At 40.8% G+C, this 19,083-nt stretch overlaps 1 protein-coding gene across 4 annotated transcripts in view; it reads right to left on the bottom strand.

The window, feature by feature from the left end:
• Nucleotides 1-643: 643 nt before the first annotated feature.
• Nucleotides 644-19,083, bottom strand: part of LOC124876937 (carbohydrate-responsive element-binding protein) — a 28,556-nt gene continuing 10,116 nt past the window's right edge. Inside the window, exons 7-19 of one of the 4 annotated variants that reach the window (XM_047380000.1) lie at nucleotides 16,443-16,617; nucleotides 14,579-14,659; nucleotides 10,100-10,251; nucleotides 9,817-9,988; nucleotides 9,379-9,534; nucleotides 9,207-9,283; nucleotides 6,193-6,454; nucleotides 5,853-5,968; nucleotides 5,367-5,489; nucleotides 5,001-5,128; nucleotides 4,487-4,610; nucleotides 1,939-2,068; nucleotides 644-1,802 (exon numbers count right to left, since the gene is read on the bottom strand). In XM_047380000.1, the coding sequence (XP_047235956.1) occupies nucleotides 1,654-1,802; nucleotides 1,939-2,068; nucleotides 4,487-4,610; nucleotides 5,001-5,128; nucleotides 5,367-5,489; nucleotides 5,853-5,968; nucleotides 6,193-6,454; nucleotides 9,207-9,283; nucleotides 9,379-9,534; nucleotides 9,817-9,988; nucleotides 10,100-10,251; nucleotides 14,579-14,659; nucleotides 16,443-16,617 (1,845 nt within the window). In that variant the 3' untranslated portion in view covers nucleotides 644-1,653. Of the gene's footprint in view, nucleotides 1,803-1,938; nucleotides 2,069-4,486; nucleotides 4,611-5,000; nucleotides 5,129-5,366; nucleotides 5,490-5,852; nucleotides 5,969-6,192; nucleotides 6,455-9,206; nucleotides 9,284-9,378; nucleotides 9,989-10,099; nucleotides 10,252-14,578; nucleotides 14,660-16,442; nucleotides 16,618-19,083 lie in introns of all 4 variants that reach the window. The other 3 variants (XM_047379997.1, XM_047379998.1, XM_047379999.1) reach the window with 3 other exon arrangements.

Raw genomic sequence — 19,083 nt, 5'->3', positions numbered from 1 at the left:
TAATACCAGAGAAAGATAACCTGAGTGAATACAAAAAAGTTTTCACATGATGCTTTCATTTATTAACGGGAACAAACTATCCAAACCAGCCCACCTAGGTTGCGAGGCACTGCTGCATTGCTGCATATTTAGCTTAATTCATCTTCCCAACAACTCTGGCCAGCTTCACTGTCCCTGTTGAAGCATCGAAGTGGGTGCTGTCATACCATATTTATCATATTTCACCACATGTATGATGTTTTTGGGGTGACGTTTAATGCTAGTTTTGCACCACACATAGCGTTTGGCAGGTAGGCCAAAAAGGATAAATTTTTTTACACACACCTTCTTACATAGTGTGTGTAAGTTCTGTCCCCTGTGGCCTTAGAACAATTGCATAAGGGACTTCTTGTGGTTTTGTTCATCAATGACTTTTCCTCTACCTTCCTCTGGTAGGTAGATGTGCCATTCTCTCTCCAGTTTTAGATGATCAGTTGAACAGTGCACCATGAGATGTACCAAGGTTGCGATATTGTTTATATCCTAACCCTGCTCTAAGCATTGAATTTAAGGTTTTAATGTAGCAAAATCTAAAAAGATTCAAGGAGTATGAATGCTTCACTAAGGTGCTGTGACCAGTAGAGCACAAAATAGGTCAGCAGAATATAAGGCACTGACTTTATTTATTAACAATGGAGAGAAATGATGTGCTTTATAAGCAAAGGTCAGCCTGAGAGTAACTGCATAAAGCAACTGATTTAAAACAATTTATAGACGCACAATATACGTATACAATTATGTAAGTCAGCATTGCTACAATGACTGACAGCTCCACATGGGGCACAGAACTGAATGTACAGTATGTTGCGTGTACTAATCCAATGTAACATGTATATGGTAAACCTTTAACCATTTATCTCATGTATAATTCCTGGGTGTGTTGGTTGGCATCTTTTTGTTGCTTGCTGAGTTTTATTGAAAATATAATCACTTTTATTAATTACAAACAGTCTTAGAACTCAGCATTGGGTCCAAACCTGGCTTTGCTGTTGTGGTGGTCCAGTTTGGAAAGCCATTTTTGCCATTAATCACATGTTTTTCAGTCACCTGGTGTCCAATAAATGCTGTTAAAAGCACCACCTGGTGTTTATTAAGCACCACTACACACTTAATAAATGACAGACCTTTAATAAGCGACACCTGAAGTTATCATACCTGGTAGCATTTAACAGACATCTGGTTCCATTAGTTTGAACAGCTCTCATCCAGTGAGTCAGAAGCTAAGTCAGACTTTCCAAACTGAGCATTGATCTTTCATCTTCACTTTGAGATGTTTACAACAGAAAAAGGTTCTGATATATGTACTTAGAAGGAAAATAAAAATAAATTTGGCAAAACTAAAGAGTTTGTATTAATGGCCTAAAAGAAATAAAGTATATATATATATATATATATACACTCTAGGTGGCACTTATTAAGCACATGTTGGCATTTATTAAGTTTTTAGTTGCCCAATAATAAACATAATAAAGGTGGCTCTTAATAGCGTGTTTTAGACACCAGACACACTAAAAAGCACGCAAATAGTCAAAAGAAGCTTTCCATACTTCTGTCTGTTGACAAAGCAGGATTTTTTTCAGAGGATATTCTTTAGTAGTCCGTAAGTTGTTAATACTACTGCCGCGTAATGGGTTGTAAGGAGTGGTCCACAGCAGGAGCAGGGTCCCCCTGGGTTACTGCGAATGCGGCCTGCTCTGGTAGAAGACTTGGGTCAGTCAAGATGGCTGTGGTGGTACTTAAGAGACGGAGTGAACTCAAAACCACTGAGAGAACAAGCAAGAAAAGGAGAAACAAAAAGTAACATGGGTTAGAGCTTAGCTGATCACACAGAGTGAGATGTTAACAAATGTGTGACTGTAGAAGCCTCCGATGGGATTTGTGTTGCTGCGATGGACTCACTGGGTCTAAGTGCTGGTAAGGCACAGTGCTGGTCCAACCAGGAGAGAGTGGATCGACACAGGTCTTCCACGCTGGCGGTGGAAACCATTCCATTATAGGACTCAAACAGAGGCTCAATGATTATACTGAACTGACACAGAGTTAAAGAAGGACACCTTTCAGCATCAGTGGTGCTAATATTTGCTTCATTACTGTCAATAAATCCCACTGTAATTACACAACTGACCATATATTGAAAATTTCACAGTGTAGACTAATGCACATCACAGCTTAGACCATAATGTATGGAATAAGATGTTTGAAGTTACAGTGCTCAGATGAACTCTAATAGGGAAACATCTGGAACAACAGTTTAAATGAATGGGGGGGGGGAGTTTAAGTACCCAGGGTTAACCCCGCAAGGTACTGAGCAGCACAAAACAGAGGTGAAGAAGAAAGAGCAGGCAGGGAGGAGTGAATGCAGATGATCTTTGACAGAAGGACAGCTGTAAGAATGAAGGGAAGATTTACAGAATGGAAGAGAGCAACCATGTTGTATGGTTGCTCTCTCGATGGTAGCACTCACAAAATGACAGGAGGCACAGCTGTATATGGCAAAGCTGAAGATGTTCCGATTTGTTTTTAGGCGTGACCAAAGGTTACATGATTAGAATGTATATCGCATGTTAGAGGCAACATTCAACCCTCTTTAAAAAAAGCCAATTAACAGTCAACATCTTTTTCAGTTCAAAGACCAACACATTTCTTTGTTGTTTTATGTTTATAGATGAGCCTGAACAAATTCAACATGTGCCCTGACCATTCCTACAGAGGAGAACAATTACAGATCTTTTACAAATCATTTTATTGCACCTCTCCCACTTTATTTAACATGTGCCTTTGGCTTTAAGTTGGAAATTCAGAATTTCTCTGCATCAGTCTTTGATGTTATCTGTGTAATACATTTTATTAAATATTTAGAGTTTAGAGGAATCTGGTTTCATTAATATTTTACACTTACAATGTCGGTTTGTTGACTCCCTGAAGAGGAAGCATTTTCTGACCAAAAACTGCAGCTTTATAATTCTAGTCTGTACAAATCCAAGCTGTGGAAGCTTAACTGTGCCAAAGACTCCATTTCACAGAGAATTTTCTCAGTTACACTGGAATCTAAGCAGACTGGCATGAAGTCTGTTCATTTGTACTCAGTGAAAAAAGCTGGGAACCACATCATTATTTGATATTCTTAAAATGTCTGCAGCAGCCTGCTCCACCACTGAAACATGGGCCCATTAGATGGGAGAGGATAAAAATTCAGAATCACAGTAACACCTTTTTAATAAGACAGCTTCGCAAATGTACTCGCACTCACACTAACTTTACATTTTGTCACGTTACAACCACACACATCATTATACTATATTGAGAATATATGTGATAGATCAACACAAAGTAGTGCATCATTGTGAGTGTGGAAAAATTATACTGTTCGGGGAAGGACTTGGAGGTTTGTTAGAACATTAGGGAACAAACAGCATCATGAAGACCATGGAACACAGCAGACAGGTCAGGGAGAAAGTTGTGGAGAAGTTTAAAGCAGGATTAGATTATAAAACAATATTCCAAGCTTTCAACGTCTCACAGAGCTCTGTTCTAGCCATCATCTGAAAATAGAAAGAGTATAGCACAACTGCAAATCCACGACAACATGATCGTCCACATGAACTGTCAAGGTGGAAAAGGAGAGAAACAGCCAAGAGGACCGAAGTAACTTTGGAGGAGCTGCAGAGATCCACATCTTAAGTGGAGAAATCTGTAAACACCACAAGTATTAGCTGTGCATTCCACTGATCTGCCCATTAGGGAAGAGAGGCAAGAAGAGTCCAATGTTGAATAAAATGACTTGTTTGCAGTTTGCCACAAGCCATGAGGGAGAAATAGCAAACGTGGAGGAAGGTGTTCTGCCTCAACTTTCAAGCTTGCATGCAAAGCTCTCCAACACTGAACATCGTCCTGATTGCACCACTCCTACTAAGAAATCAAGTAGTTGAGACTTGTCAGAGTTAATCTGAAGATGGATGAAGCTGAATACAGGCAATTATCAAAGTAAATCGGTTGGAGGCAGCAAAAGACTGGGGCCAAGGTTCAACCTTCAGCGGGACAACAACCCTAAACATACAGCCAGAGCCACAAAGGAATGATTTAGAACAAAAGAAGAGAAAAGGAAGAAAAAAACCAGACCATAGATGTGCAAAACTGGTGGAAACATATCCCAGAAGACTAGCAGCTGTAACTGCAGAGAAACGTTCAACCAAGTATTGACCCTGAGTGGTGTGCCATACAAATGCATGGCACACTTTTGAGGTGGCGTATTTATGGATAAAAAAAATTGAAACAATGTATCATTTTTCACTTTAAGTTGTTCTCAGACATAAACGTCATAAAATACACTTAAGTGTGTATTTATATTATGAATGCATTGAACGTGTTTAAGTACTTTTGTAAGACACTGTGTTGCTATCCATCAGGTTTAGGATTTTAACAAACATTTTAACACTCAGAAGGATACAATCCAGAACTTCCAGTTTTGCAGAGTCTGAGCCCGGACGTACTCTCTGAACTTTTGCCTCATGTAGTCAAAGCGCTGCCGTGTGATAGGAACACCTGTGGCTGGAAGCTGCTGCTGGCAAGCACTGCACGAAACACATACATGTAGTGTCTTACTATCCTTACAGGGACCTTGCATTGACCATTCATTGCTATAGCCTAACCCTGACCTAAACCCTAAACATAACCCTTACCAGTATGTACTTTACCTTTAACCTAACCTAAACTCAATTCATCCCTTAGTCCTGAATCTAACCATTAACCCACATTTCTTGGAGTCCTGTCAGGGATTGATCCACACAAGCTTAGAAATACATGTACGCACACAAACACACACACACACTGAGTCAACAGAGCAGAGTAACACAGATTCATGACAGCAAGGTAAGACCAATAGGTTTACAATTTTTATAATAGGGGTGGGGGGTAAAGTTGTTTACTCCCCACCCCCACCTGTTGTTAAGTAAATGTCTCACTTGATGGAGGAGTTTAGGTGCTGGATCTCCTCTCTGAGTCTCTGAACCTCCTCATGCAGCTGAGCTCTCTCCTGCTGCATCTTGCTGATGTACTCTGCTGTCTTCTGCAGTGTTGTAGCTTTGCTGATCTGTGCCAGCACACAGAGATATTACAACCCATAAGGCACACTGCATAATTATTCACAAGTTTTCATTAGTACTTCAATTACATGGCAAGATGTATTTCATCAGGTCTTTTTACAAGTCTTAAATGAAGCAGTTTTCTGGTCTGAGCGCTGCAGACTCTCTGCCACTCGTTGATGCTCTCTTCACCTCAGCCTTTTAACACCTTTATCTGTAATGCAGCTGCACATGTTTTCAGTGTACCTTTATGCTTGGCTGGGAGCTGAGTGTTGTCACAAGGTTATGTAAAGTGTCAAATCCCAGTTTGATGTTGAAACGTCTCTTTTGCTCTGCAGAGATGTGAGTTATCCTCCTGGTCTCTGTTTGCTGCAGACAGCACAGAAATGTGTTCATAGATCAAATTTCTAACTTATGTTTGCCTAACCTTCCAACATGTGCACTACTAGAAAGTCATGTGAAAAATGTGGACACCAAAATGAATATTCAGTTCTTGATGTTTAATATTCCCATTTTGATGTTTAATCATTTTCTTGTTCATCTCTGAAAAAGAAAATAATTTAATTACACGTAAAAACAAAACATAACCTCATTTCACTAATTAAACAAAAGATATCAACAAAAATGTGTCATATTTTTTTCACCCCACTGCAAATATTTTCCTTCTTTAACCCTAAAATTTTACTTAAAATTGGTTATACTCATATATAAAAAAAATACAAAATGACCTACCTTTGTAGATTCCAACTTTCCTTGTCCTAAAAAGCCAGACTGTGGGGACTCGGGATTGGAGGCCTTGTCTAGAGGGTTCGGTGGAGATATTTGGCCTGGACGAGCAGTAAATTGAACTAAAAGAAATACCATAACTTGTAAATTTAGCTTCAATACATAAATAACGTTCTGAAGTCAACCATAATTGTATGCAAAATATTAGATAGAATTACATAAATATGATTTGTTGATATATTATTGCAAAACAACCAATATTCAACATTTAATAATTAATTAAAAAGTTCTGCTGCAATTTTCTTTGAAAGTGAGAAATTGTCCATTTGAGCTGTGAAGGACGTACCGGTCAAACTGCTCCTATCTGTGGAAAAGTGCGGAACAGGTGATAGCTTCTCCGTCTTGGGAATGAGCAGGGCTGTGGTGCTGTTGGTGGACCCATGGGTAAGAAGAGCAGACACCCCTGAGCCTTTCAAGCTGCTGGCATGAGGTCCACTGTGGCCAAGCAGAGGTGTCATCACTGTAGGCCAGCCGGTTCCACGCTGCAGTGTTGAGGAAACTCCACCAACTTGAGCAACCCTGCTTGTCTGCTGAACAGCACATGATTTCTGACGTTGAGCATGAGAAAGAGAACGCCAGAGAAAATGTGGTTCATTGACTAAAAGAGAAAGAATCTTTTAAATCATATTTTTATTGAAGTTAGATTAAGAGCCAAACAACCCCACTAGAGTGTAGCTGGTAAGTCTTCTATGACACATCAATGCTGGTGAAACTTGAAATTAGCTCAAAATATTTAGGTGGTGAACTATAAACAGGAATTAATTTATTTTCACCTGGGTGAACTGAATTTACTAGTTTTTGCATTATATGAGTTACAACAACATTTAATTTCCCCTTTGGGATTAATAAAATATTTTTGAATTGAATTGTTAAGGATGAACTGACACAACACTATTAAAATAAATTAAAATTAAAATAATTAAAAAATTATAAATTAAAATAAGCTAACATAAGCTTATTTAAACTTATTTAAATATGCAATGATAACCTAAATTATTATTAGCTAATATTAACTTAGCTAAAATAGGATAAATATGCTAAATGATTAAAATATTAGCTATAGTAGCAAACTAAAAATAAACCAAGATAAACTTTAAGTTAAGCTACTTTACATTCTCCTGCTACTTTACAGGTTCTGACTAACCTTCAGTTTAAAGCTTAACTAGTTGACATATTAGACTGTAGCAGTTATTTTACACATTAAATAAAAAGCCAAACCCTCGACTGAGCACAATTTCCTGCTTCCTATATCGTGCCTGACATTTAGCAAAGATTCAAGAGAAAAGATCTAAAGGCAGAACTAAATTTTATGTTTTGAAGTTCATGTATGAATTTACAGTGGGGAGAACAAGTATTTGATACACTGCAGATTCTGTAGGTTTTCTGCAAAGGAGACATAATGACTGCATCGTATTAAGGGGAGGATGGATGGGACCATGTATCAGGAGATTTTAGCCAACAACCTCCTTCCCACGTCCCTAGAGCCAGCCTAAGCATCCGGGGATCGGGCCGCTGAGGTCTCCACCTTTGTCCGCCACCCAATCCTCTTTGCACCGGTCCCTCACGGTTCCCCCTGCAGGTGGTGGGCCCACTGGGGGATGGCCTCGCGTCTCTCATTCGGGCTTGGCCCGGCCGGGTCCCGCGAGGAGCAACCCGGCCACCAGGCGCTCTCCGACGAGTCCCGACCCCAAGCCTGGCTCCAGGGTGGGACCCCGGCTCCGCCGTACCGGGCGACGTCACGTGCCTCGATATTTTTTTCTTCATGAGGGATTCTTGAACCACTCTTTGTCTGACCCATCACCTAGAGCCTGTTTGCCATGGGAGACCCTACCAGGGGCATTTAGGCCCCAGACAACATAGCCTCTAGGATCATTTGAGCACTCAAACCCCTCCACCACGTTAAGGTGATGGTTTAAGGAGGGGAGTTCCTGCCTCAAGTGGAGGAGTTTAAGTATCTTGGGGTCTTGTTCACGAGTGAGGGAAGAATGGAGCGGGAGATCGACAGACGGATCGGTGCGGCTGCCACAGTAATGGGGGCGCTGTGCCGGTCCATTGTGGTGAAGAGAGAGCTGAGCCGAAAAGCAAAGCTCTCAATTTACTGGTCGGTCTACGTTCCTGCCCTCACCTATGACCATGAACTTTGGGTCATGACCGAAAGAACGAGATCCCGGATACAAGCGGCTGAAATGAGCTTCCTCCGTAGGGTGGCCGGGCACTCCCTTAGAGATAGGGTGAGGAGCTCGGCCATCCGGGAGGGGCTCGGAGTAGAGCCGCTGCTCCTCCACATTGAGAGGAGCCAGTTGAGGTGGCTCGGGCATCTATACCGGATGCCTCCTGGACGCCTTCCTCGGGAGGTGTTCCAGGCACGTCCCACCGGGAGGAGGCCTAGGGGACGGCCCAGGACACGCTGGAGGGACTATGTCTCTCGGCTGGCATGGGAACGCCTTGGGCTCCCCCTGGAGGAACTGGAGGAAGTGTCTGGAGAGAGGGACGTCTGGGCGTCTCTGCTGAGTCTGCTGCCCCCGCGACCCGGTCCCGGATAAAGCGGAAGACGACGAACGAACGAACGTCCTTCCCTCAGTAAGGGCATTGAAGATGGGTCGTGGCTGGGTCTTCCAGCATGACAACGACCTGAAGCACACAGCCAGGGCAACTAAGGAGTGGTTCCATAAGAAGCATCTCAAGGTCCTGGAGTGGCCTAGCCAGTCTCCAGACCTGAACATAATCGATAATCTTTGGAGGGAGCTGAAAGCCCGTACTGTATTGCCCAACGACAGCCCTGAAACCTGAAGGATCTGGAGAAGATCTGTATGGAGGAGTGGTCCAGAATCCCTGCTGCAGTGTGTACAAACCTCATCAAGAACTACATGTAACGTCTGTCTGGAATTGCAAAAAAAGGTTTCTGTACCAAATAGTGTTTTTCTGATGTATCAAATCCTCATGTCGTACAATAAAATGCAAATTAATTACTTAAAAATCACATTGTATGGATCTTTGTTTTAGATTCCGTCACTCACAGTTGAAGAGTACGAATATGAAAGACTTCTACATGCTTTGCAAGTGGAAAAACCTGCAAAATCAGCAGTGTATCAAATACTTGTTCTCCCCACTATAAACTGTATATGAGCTAATAAGCTGAAGGTCTTGCTTGCCAAAACAATAGGTTTTGTTAAGCATGTTTAGTCTGCATGGGTCCCCATAAGAAAATGTTTTAAACAATTCCCATGAATTCTGTTTATTTCTTAGAGATGCTGTACAAAGCAAGAAATACTAAAATACTTGAGTAGATTTAAGGCCTACCACAGAGCTCTTAGATGTTGACCTCTGACCTTTAGTTGTAATCGGAGTGGCACTATTAAATCCAAGTGTTGGTTTTTCTATAGGAACAAAAAAAAAAATATATATATATATATAATGTGCTGTTTATGTTTAACTGTTGAAGGAAATAAAGTACTTGTTTCAAAAAACTCACTTTCATGTGTGCTGGAGGAAAGCAGTTTAGCCAGGCAGCTGGTTGGCACGGGGGCAGTAGATTGGGGGTTGGAGGGCAAAGCGGGAGACCCAACTGTTCGCATCCCTCCTGTCTTTTGCTTGTGTTTCCCTCTGACTGCTGAAACAGCCACCTGCTCTGGGACAGACAGGCAATGGGTTGCTGTGACAGGGGCAAGAGCAGTGTGGATTGGGTCAGATGTGGCAGCTGGGTAACTGAGAGAGTGGCAGTGGGTCTGGGAGTACGGGTCCACTGCTGGAGCGTAGGTATGAGCCTGGTACACAGAGCCCTGAGCTCCCATGGTGGAGGCCGTATGAGTGATAACAGTGGAGGTCGCACTCGTTGTGTAGAACCCAAACTTGTGACACGGCAGCGGGTGCAAAAAAGGAATACTTGCAGAAACTGGTTGAGCTGTGTTACCGGTGTATGCTGAAGAAACGGATGCATCATGGTATGACTGATGTCCATATGGCATGGCTTCTGATCCCAAGCTGGATGTATGGTACTCTCCACAATCCTGGCTCACCCTGGTCTGTTCTGAGCGAGGGCTGGATGTGGAGGGCTGCGGTAAACTGTCAGAAGACCGACTAGGCTGCAGAGAAGAAAGATTGAGTTTGTCTACTAAATCAACAATGATGATGTCAATTTTTAATAAAACATTCCACAGCAATTTGGCAAGAGACACTTTAATCAGAAGGACTACCTGAGCCAGCTGGGTGTCAATAAGTAGCTGAGGGGCTGTCTCAACAGGAGATGGAACAGGAGCATAAATTGTGCTGGGTGTGGTCTCAAAATAGCTACAGTCAGCATACCCACTCTGGTCAGTGGGTTGACCTCGATAGTTCAGAAAGATATCTGTGAACACAACACACATGATTACCAGTGTTAATTAGGCAGCCATATTTAATCAAATTCCCTTGTTGAAAAATAACCTTTTTCAGTTTGGCACAATGCTCAGAAAGTGGAACAGTGCCCTCTGGTGGCACAACTAAGTACGACTATGTTGAATGAAAAATAATGCTCTGCTACTTTCTCTTGCTTGTTGCTGTGTAGTACAGGTCCTTCTCAAAATATTAGCATATTGGGATAAAGTTCATTATTTTCCATAATGTCATGATGAAAATTTAACATTCATATATTTTAGATTAATTGCACACTAACTGAAATATTTCAGGTCTTTTATTGTCTTAATACGGATGATTTTGGCATACAGCTCATGAAAACCCAAAATTCCTATCTCACAAAATTAGCATATTTCATCCGACCAATAAAAGAAAAGTGTTTTTAATACAAAAAACGTCAACCTTCAAATAATCATGTACAGTTATGCACTCAATACTTGGTCGGGAATCCTTTTGCAGAAATGACTGCTTCAATGCGGCGTGGCATGGAGGCAATCAGCCTGTGGCACTGCTGAGGTCTTATGGAGGCCCAGGATGCCTTTAGCTCATCCAGAGTGTTGGGTCTTAAGTCTCTCAACGTTCTCTTCACAATATCCCACAGATTCTCTATGGGGTTCAGGTCAGGAGAGTTGGCAGGCCAATTGAGCACAGTGATACCATGGTCAGTAAACCATTTACCAGTGGTTTTGGCACTGTGAGCAGGTGTCAGGTCGTGCTGAAAAATGAAATCTTCATCTCCATAAAGCTTTTCAGCAGATGGAAGCATGAAGTGCTCCAAAATCTCCTGATAGCTAGCTGCATTGACCCTGCCCTTGATAAAACACAGTGGACCAACACCAGCAGCTGACACGGCACCCCAGCCCATCACTGACTGTGGGTACTTGACACTGGACTTCTGGCATTTTGGCATTTCCTTCTCCCCAGTCTTCCTCCAGACTCTGGCACCTTGATTTCCGAATGACATGCAGAATTTGCTTTCATCCGAAAAAAGTACTTTGGACCACTGAGCAACAGTCCAGTGCTGCTTCTCTGTAGCCCAGGTCAGGCGCTTCTGCCGCCGTTTCTGGTTCAAAAGTGGCTTGACCTGGGGAATGCGGCACCTGTAACCCATTTCCTGCACACGCCTGTGCACGGTGGCTCTGGATGTTTCTACTCCAGACTCAGTCCACTGCTTCCGCAGGTCCCCCAAGGTCTGGAATCGGCCCTTCTCCACAATCTTCCTCAGGGTCCGGTCACCTCTTCTCGTTGTTCAGCGTTTTCTGCCACACTTTTTCCTTCCCACAGACTTCCCACTGAAGTGCCTTGATACAGCACTCTGGGAACAGCCTATTCATTCAGAAATTTCTTTCTGTGTCTTACCCTCTTGCTTGAGGGTGTCAATAGTGGCCTTCTGGACAGCAGTCAGGTCGGCAGTCTTACCCATGATTGGGGTTTTGAGTGATGAACCAGGCTGGGAGTTTTAAAGGCCTCAGGAATCTTTTGCAGGTGTTTAGAGTTAACTCGTTGATTCAGATGATTAGGTTCATAGCTCGTTTAGAGACCCTTTTAATGATATGCTAATTTTGTGAGATAGGAATTTTGGGTTTTCATGAGCTGTATGCCAAAATCATCCGTATTAAGACAATAAAAGACCTGAAATATTTCAGTTAGTGTGCAATTAATCTAAAATATATGAATGTTAAATTTTCATCATGACATTATGGAAAATAATGAACTTTATCACAATATGCTAATATTTTGAGAAGGACCTGTATGTACAAAAAGCTGTGGGTATAAAAAGTCTATATATCAATGTTGTCAGGGGTTTGTACAAAATGAGACTGGGATAATGCACAATTCATCAGAAAAATCAAACAAATCTTTTGGAGAGAAAAATACAAAAAAACTAAACAGTAAGGGTGTGGTCACCCTAAAATTAATACTTTGAAGTGCTTTTTGATTAATTTAGTTCTGAACTCTGCAAGGCCATTTTAAAATCTTATCTTCTGATGGAGCCTTTGTCTCATTGTATGTTTAGACTCCATGTGATGCTTGCAAATAAAATCCCTCTACATCTTCAGCTTTTTAGCAAACACCTAAAGATCTTGGCTCAAAACTGACTGTAGTGTAATAGTTCATAATTGTATCCATCTAAAGAGAAGTAACTGAAAACCATGATGCTGCCACCACCATATATCAATGTGAGTATGTTGATCTTTTAGTAATGTGCTGTGCTGTTTCTGGTGCCAAATGTACCCTTTGGAATTTCACCAAAAGTTCAAGTACAGATCTATTAGATCATAACACATTCTCCCACAAGCGTTAAGTAGATCTCAGGCAGACCTGGATGTATTCTTCGAAAAATAAGATTTGTTTTTCAACCCTACTAAATCCAGACATATAGAGGGCACGACAGACTGATGTCGTATGTAGAACACAACCAGTACTGGTCGGGTCAGAAGCTCCTTCACGGTTGCAGCCAGGCTCTTGCCATCATCTTTGACCAGCATCCCTTTTGTCTTTTTAACATTCATGCAGAAGCACGCAGTCACTGTTGTTCCATATTTTCTCTACTATTAAAGATTGTCTTGTATGTGCCTGGGATATGTAGCTATGGACATTGGAAGAGGTTAGGACACCCTGTGCAATCCAGATTGCTTCTCTGTATTTTGATTTATGGATATTAGATATCAGTTTTAATAATAATAAAAATTTCAAGGAATTAAACCTGGCAACTGGAACTGAACACCACGGTGAGATCCAAAGAGCAGTCTGAGGCCTTCGGAAAGCCGACTGCAGCGGCATCTGAGTCTGGTCAGTAATTTAAAGTGGTGTCAAACAATTTAAAATCTGTCATTCTACTGTACAATTGTCCAAATGTTTTGCCAAAACCCAATATACTTGATGGCGAGTGGTAATGAAGGCAAGTATTATGGTCTCAAAGTGCTTCCTAGGAAGTATGGGCTTTATTTTGGCCAACTGCATTAAATGATGAAATCTTGATTTCACCACTGCCTTAATCTGTCAGTCAAATTTAAGATCAGCATCCACTTTAACTCCAAAGTTTGTAATGATTGACGTCTTGTACTGGACTAGATAACCTAACTCAATAGGGGGAGTCTCAGCTGTGCCACTAAATACCATGACCCCAGTCTTATTCTTATTGAACTCTAAAAAATTGAGAGCCATCTAGGCCTTTAAGTCTCCAAGACATTTTAGCAGCAAATGAACACTGTTTCTATCCTTCTTTTTGAGTGGAATATAAATCTGCCTATCATCAGCATAGCAGTGAAAGAACACACCATGCTTCCTCAATATTAAGCAAAGTGGAAGCAGATATAGGGCAAAAAGGAGCAGAGGATGACATGTGGTCACCAAGGCTAACACAGAAGGTTTGATTTCCAGGTATGATATGAAACAATCCATTGGTGTATCCCTGATGCCTACCCACTGCGCCAAACGTGACAGTAAAATTTTGTGGTCTACCATATCAAAAGAAGCACTTAAATCCAAAAGGACAAGAACCACACAGTCACAAGAATCTGTGGCTAAAAAGATATTAAAAACTTTTAAAAGAGCCGATTCAGTGCCGTGTTATGTTTTAAAACCAGATTGGAAAACCTCTAAACCATCCTGGTCTTCTAAAGTGGCCATCACCTGATTGTAAACCACCCTCTCAATTTTTTTAATTAAGGGTAGCTTAGAAATTGGCCTACAATTGACAAGAATTGTGGGATCTAGAGCAGTTTTTTTAAGCAGGGGTTGTACAATATCATGTTTTAAATTTGCAGGCACTACGCCTGAGGACAAACTGCTGTTAACAATAGCAAGGACAGAGTGGCCCAGGGTGGTAAAGACCTCCTTAAAAAGTCGAGGAGGAACAGCATCATATGGAGAGCCTGCAGGCTTAACGCAGCCAACAATCTTATTTAAACATGGCAATGTCACAGGCTCAAACTAGTTGAAAAATGCTGAGCTAGTAACAGAAATTGATGGGTCAGAACCTGCATATGAAATTGAGATCCTAGTTGATGTGATCTGAGCAATAAAGAAAAAACGTTATTACTCAGATCACACAAAATCACTCTAGGTGCTGCAAAAGGCCTGCTGGCCGCTCTTTTGACACCTTAGGTCAAGATACATCAAATTAACAAGACTTTTACCTTACCAACTTCTAGAAAAACAACAATATGTAATAATTAAGCTTTAAAAAATCATTTAACGCTTTTTCTTAACAACACACTAAGATCCTGTTTAAAGAGATAAATAGGCAGAGAAACGGATGGGTGAGAAGTGAATACCTGGTATGTCCATGAAATCATCCATGCTGGGCTGCAGTGGAGTCAGGCCAGGCTGGATCATGTCAGCATTGCTTGTGTATGCTGAGGGGGGGCGGACATACAAGTTCAGTGTTTCATTAAAGGCAAATTCCTTATTTTTATAGGATGGTATCAGTTGTTAGATTCTAGACTCATTAGCCAGATAAATAACCACCACAAATGACTACATCAGTCTGAAAGTTAATTAAATCTATTATTAAATAAATAACAGTACATTAATTATAACCAGCAGATTTTTTCTTCTGTCCTTCTGTGCTTCTGATATTAACTATTAATTGGAGGACTCTTTTCTATGGAACCACCATCTTGTCTAATACAACTTCACCTTAGATCTACTGTATTTAGTCTCCATGACTTTAATGTACTCCCAGGGGCTAAATATCTATCCAGATCATGCCTGAATGTGGGTTTCTCACACAGAACCACTGGATCCAACAAGGATCTTAACAATTTTGTATTGAGAATAAATAATTTATAGAGTATTGCAGAGTTCAGCCAAAAGTTTATCTAGTTTATCAAATAGATTGCTACTTTAAATTTTAACCTCAGTTTTTCATCCAATAAAATTGGTCAATGAAGGCACTAAAATGTTCTTGCTATGTTATATTAAAGCTTTAAACTAATTCACAAATCACAAGTTAAAAGTTTAAATTCTATTTAAAAATATTCCAACTTCCTGGATCTGGAATTTTTGGGTAATGATAAATCTCATCAACCTCTCATCAACCTCTACCAAAATTCAAAATGACTACCATGCATGTAAATGCTAGTTAAAGATGTAGCTGAATATCTAATCTCTAAATCAGAGGCATCTTACTGTAAATCATTTATTAGTTAACAGGTTTCTCTGGTGTCTGAATGAAAAAAATGCACAGAAATACATTCTTATAGCCCTGTATTAATAACAGTAGGTAGTCTAGTGACTTTTCCCAACAATTAGCAAATCTCACTAATTCTCCGAACCTTCCCACGGTTAAGCTGTATGGAACGTCATTTCAGAAATCCTAATTTAAACTTTTAAAGGTAAATGCAAGGTATCATTTGCTTCAGCAAATATATGGGAATTGTTTAAATCTTGTTATTTGCAAAACACAGAAGCAGGCATGAGTGTAGAAATTAAAAGATTGCCATCTATCACTATATCCACCTGTATTTTGAACCACTGCAAACCAAATCTGTCTACGGTTATAAATAAAGTAACCTTGAACCTTAAAACACCTTTTATACCTGCTGTATCAATACAAGGTCACTTCGAAGCTGGTGCCTATCTCCAGCCCTCACTGGGTCAGAGGTGGAGTACAACCTGGACCAGCCCATTACAGGGCAACACAGCATGCACCACCATGCACACACAAACAGATACATGCACGGGAAGAACACATAAACTTTGCATGGCCCTGCCCAGGATCCTAGGATGCTAACAACTTTGCCACTACCTGGTGCAAGCGAAAAGCAACATGCCTGTAAAGCAGCTGACTGCAGGCTCTTTCACAAATTAACCAGCTTATATCAGCTCTCAGTATTACTCTATGAAAAGATAAATGGAAAAAATGGATGATAGCCTGCACAAAAAAAGCCCTCTATTTGCAAACTAATAATAATTAGGCTTCAGCGAATGCTCTTTAGGTCATATTATGTGCACATTTCTGTTTTAAACTTTGTGTAAATACAATGATAGCTTGAAACAGCACAGTACTCAATGAAACAATACCATACGAATCTTTAATATTCCACAACTAAACAGTTTAATTTCCTTTAGTGTCACACAATTTAAACACAAATTCCAGGTAGATATTCTGAAAATTTCAAGTTGAAAACAACTCACTGTTGTGTAGGTCGCTGGTCCAGGGACAGGGTTTTTGTGTCATGGTGAACAGCGTGTCCGAGATGTCGGAGAGAAGGCAGTCCAGGTCAAACATGTGGGCCTCTACTGGGGCAACTTCAGGTTCCTGGTAGGAATGACTGGACCATCTGTCCAGCTTGGCCTGACAGGTCTGCCCCTGGAACACATCAGCCACAAATTTAAAACATTTACAAGTGGGCCATCAAGTCACAGAGCAATGCCTCACCATCAGACGCCACAGCACCAACAGGTCCAAAACGAAAGTAATGTGCTGATGGCATCTGACTATGAAATAACTGCACTAAGAAATAACTCTTAGTTGGTAACATTGAGCAAAATTACTGCATCTCATAATTCTACAAGATAAACCTCAATATATTTGAATACATACATTAAAGAAGGATATAAGATTCAACAAGCCACCAATGAGCCACCATATTCTGGTAAGCAAGTAAAACTCAGAAAATGCAGCTGATGACTCGGTCCGTTCCCTCTGCATGCAGCGCTTTATTTCACTCTGATATTCTTTGTCATCTTCACCCACCACTCAAGATCTGGAGCCACTTTTATAGGGAAGCCCAAATTGGGCCAGGAAACTGTTTTGATAACGTTTTAGCAGACGACATCCCCTCTGAGAGGATTGTTAAGTTTTCCATGCATATCTGTGTGTGTATGTGGAGTCCATTATGAAAAACCATTTTACCCACATTGTAAAAAAACACAAGCCCCCTAACAGGTTGTCATTATGTGGTTTCATTTTGACGTCTCAACATTTCAAAAACAGCAGTGGCCTTTTGTCCCTGACCTAATTCTGGGAGCTGCACACACGTGCATGCAAACAGGAAGACCAAGCCAAACTGTGGTTGCTTAAGTGGGGATAACACACACACACATTCACACACAAGAGCCTCAAAATTTCTTACATCCAATAGTACATATTTACGTGTTTTGGGTTCCCTGCCTCTGGGTGGTACCTCACAATAAAGAGCAAATCCAAAAAGAAGAAATGAGCGGAAAACTAAAAGATGAAGAAATTAAGTCAAATTTTTACCACAATTATTTCCACAAAAGACACATTTTTAAATCTGAAAATTATGCAAGAATTCATTTTTAATGAACCAGTGATGTCTTGATAATTTAAGACAATCTAATTTCAGTAAAGTAGTTGTTTAAGTTTAATTAGTATATATAGATCTGACTTAATAATGCCAACATCCATGTTTGCAGTTACAAAAAGCCTCTGATTTCATCTCAAGTTGTACAGCAGCACCTCTAGTGACCTTTGTGATGTCAGATTCAGCCACAGAGATTAAATTACTTGAGCCAAATTTAAAGTCATGAAACCCAAAACATGTGGAATTTGCTTGGACCCAACACAGATCCAGCCTTTAACCTTTATTCATAAATATTCAGCAGGGTTGAGATCAGAATCATTCCAGGTCATAACCTGGAAGATAGTGGCACACCAGAGAATCTGTCCACAGTGAAGGTAGTTTCACATTGCCTCTTTTTGCTTAACACAAGTTAAAACAGACTTACAGATTTTATGGTATTTGCTGGATAAAAAAAAAACAACTTCCTGGAAATGAGGATACCATTTAGCCAGATAGATTTTGGGGTAATTACTGATGTAGTATAATGAAATTTCTGAAACCCTAATTTGAACAAAAATAGCCCTTTGGTTTCGCTTGTGTGTTTTTTCACTCTCTAGATATAACATGGTATGTGGAAGGCCAGATAAGCATAAAAGCCCAGTTCAGCTATCTTTGACCTGCTGCTGATATGTTCCCTTTTAAGTGCCCCAGAGAGAATGATCACACAAATGCTAGGAGACAAAGTAATTACAGGAGGGTTCTTAATCTTTAACTTAGGTAAATGTACGTTTTTAGCCCCAGAGGGAAGCTCCTTTTATTGTCCACCCTTTAATTAAGAGGACCATATTTACACCTGGGCTGCACCATGTGGCAGTTGTTAGCAGTGCTGCCTTGCAGCAAGAAGGTCCTAGGTTCGACTCCCAGCCTGGGCTCTTTTTGCATGGAGTTTGCATGTTCTCCCTGTGCATGCTTGGGTTCTCTCCGGGTACTCCGCCTTCCTCCCACAGTCCAAAAACATGACAGGTAGGTTAATTTCTCTCTAAATTAAGGTATGAATGGGTGTGTGCATGTTATTTGTCTCTGTGTTGCCCTGCGATGGACTGTCGACCTGTCCAGGGTGTACCCCGCCGGTATACAAGATGAGGGTATAGAAAATGGATGGATGGAGATTTACACCTGAACTGTCATTCATGAGGTTCCCTCCTGCTTCTTTGCTACCTTTCCAACATACATCTACAGTTTCGGTTTCTACATCCTATGACGTCACTAACAAACCCACTGTACCTCCGCTGGTTAAATTTGACAAAGCCCTGCTGCAAAGTATGTCACATTTTTTTTTAAAAGACATTACATTTTTAAACTACTTCTCTTGAATGAAGATTAAAAACCACACAAAGGCACGAGAAGTGTTGAGAGCTCCTGGCAATCAGTGTGTCAATTGCCTATAAATGTCTGGCTATGACGCACACCTCGAGTGGATTTGCCCCGTGTATGCTTTTTTTTCTAAAATGCTAGTTTTTTCCTCATCT

Source organism: Girardinichthys multiradiatus, chromosome 11, assembly GCF_021462225.1.
Source record: "Girardinichthys multiradiatus isolate DD_20200921_A chromosome 11, DD_fGirMul_XY1, whole genome shotgun sequence".
Lineage (NCBI taxonomy): Eukaryota > Metazoa > Chordata > Actinopteri > Cyprinodontiformes > Goodeidae > Girardinichthys > Girardinichthys multiradiatus.
The sequence above is the reverse complement of the archived record's forward strand: the minus strand, read 5'-3'. Positions and strand labels throughout refer to the sequence as shown.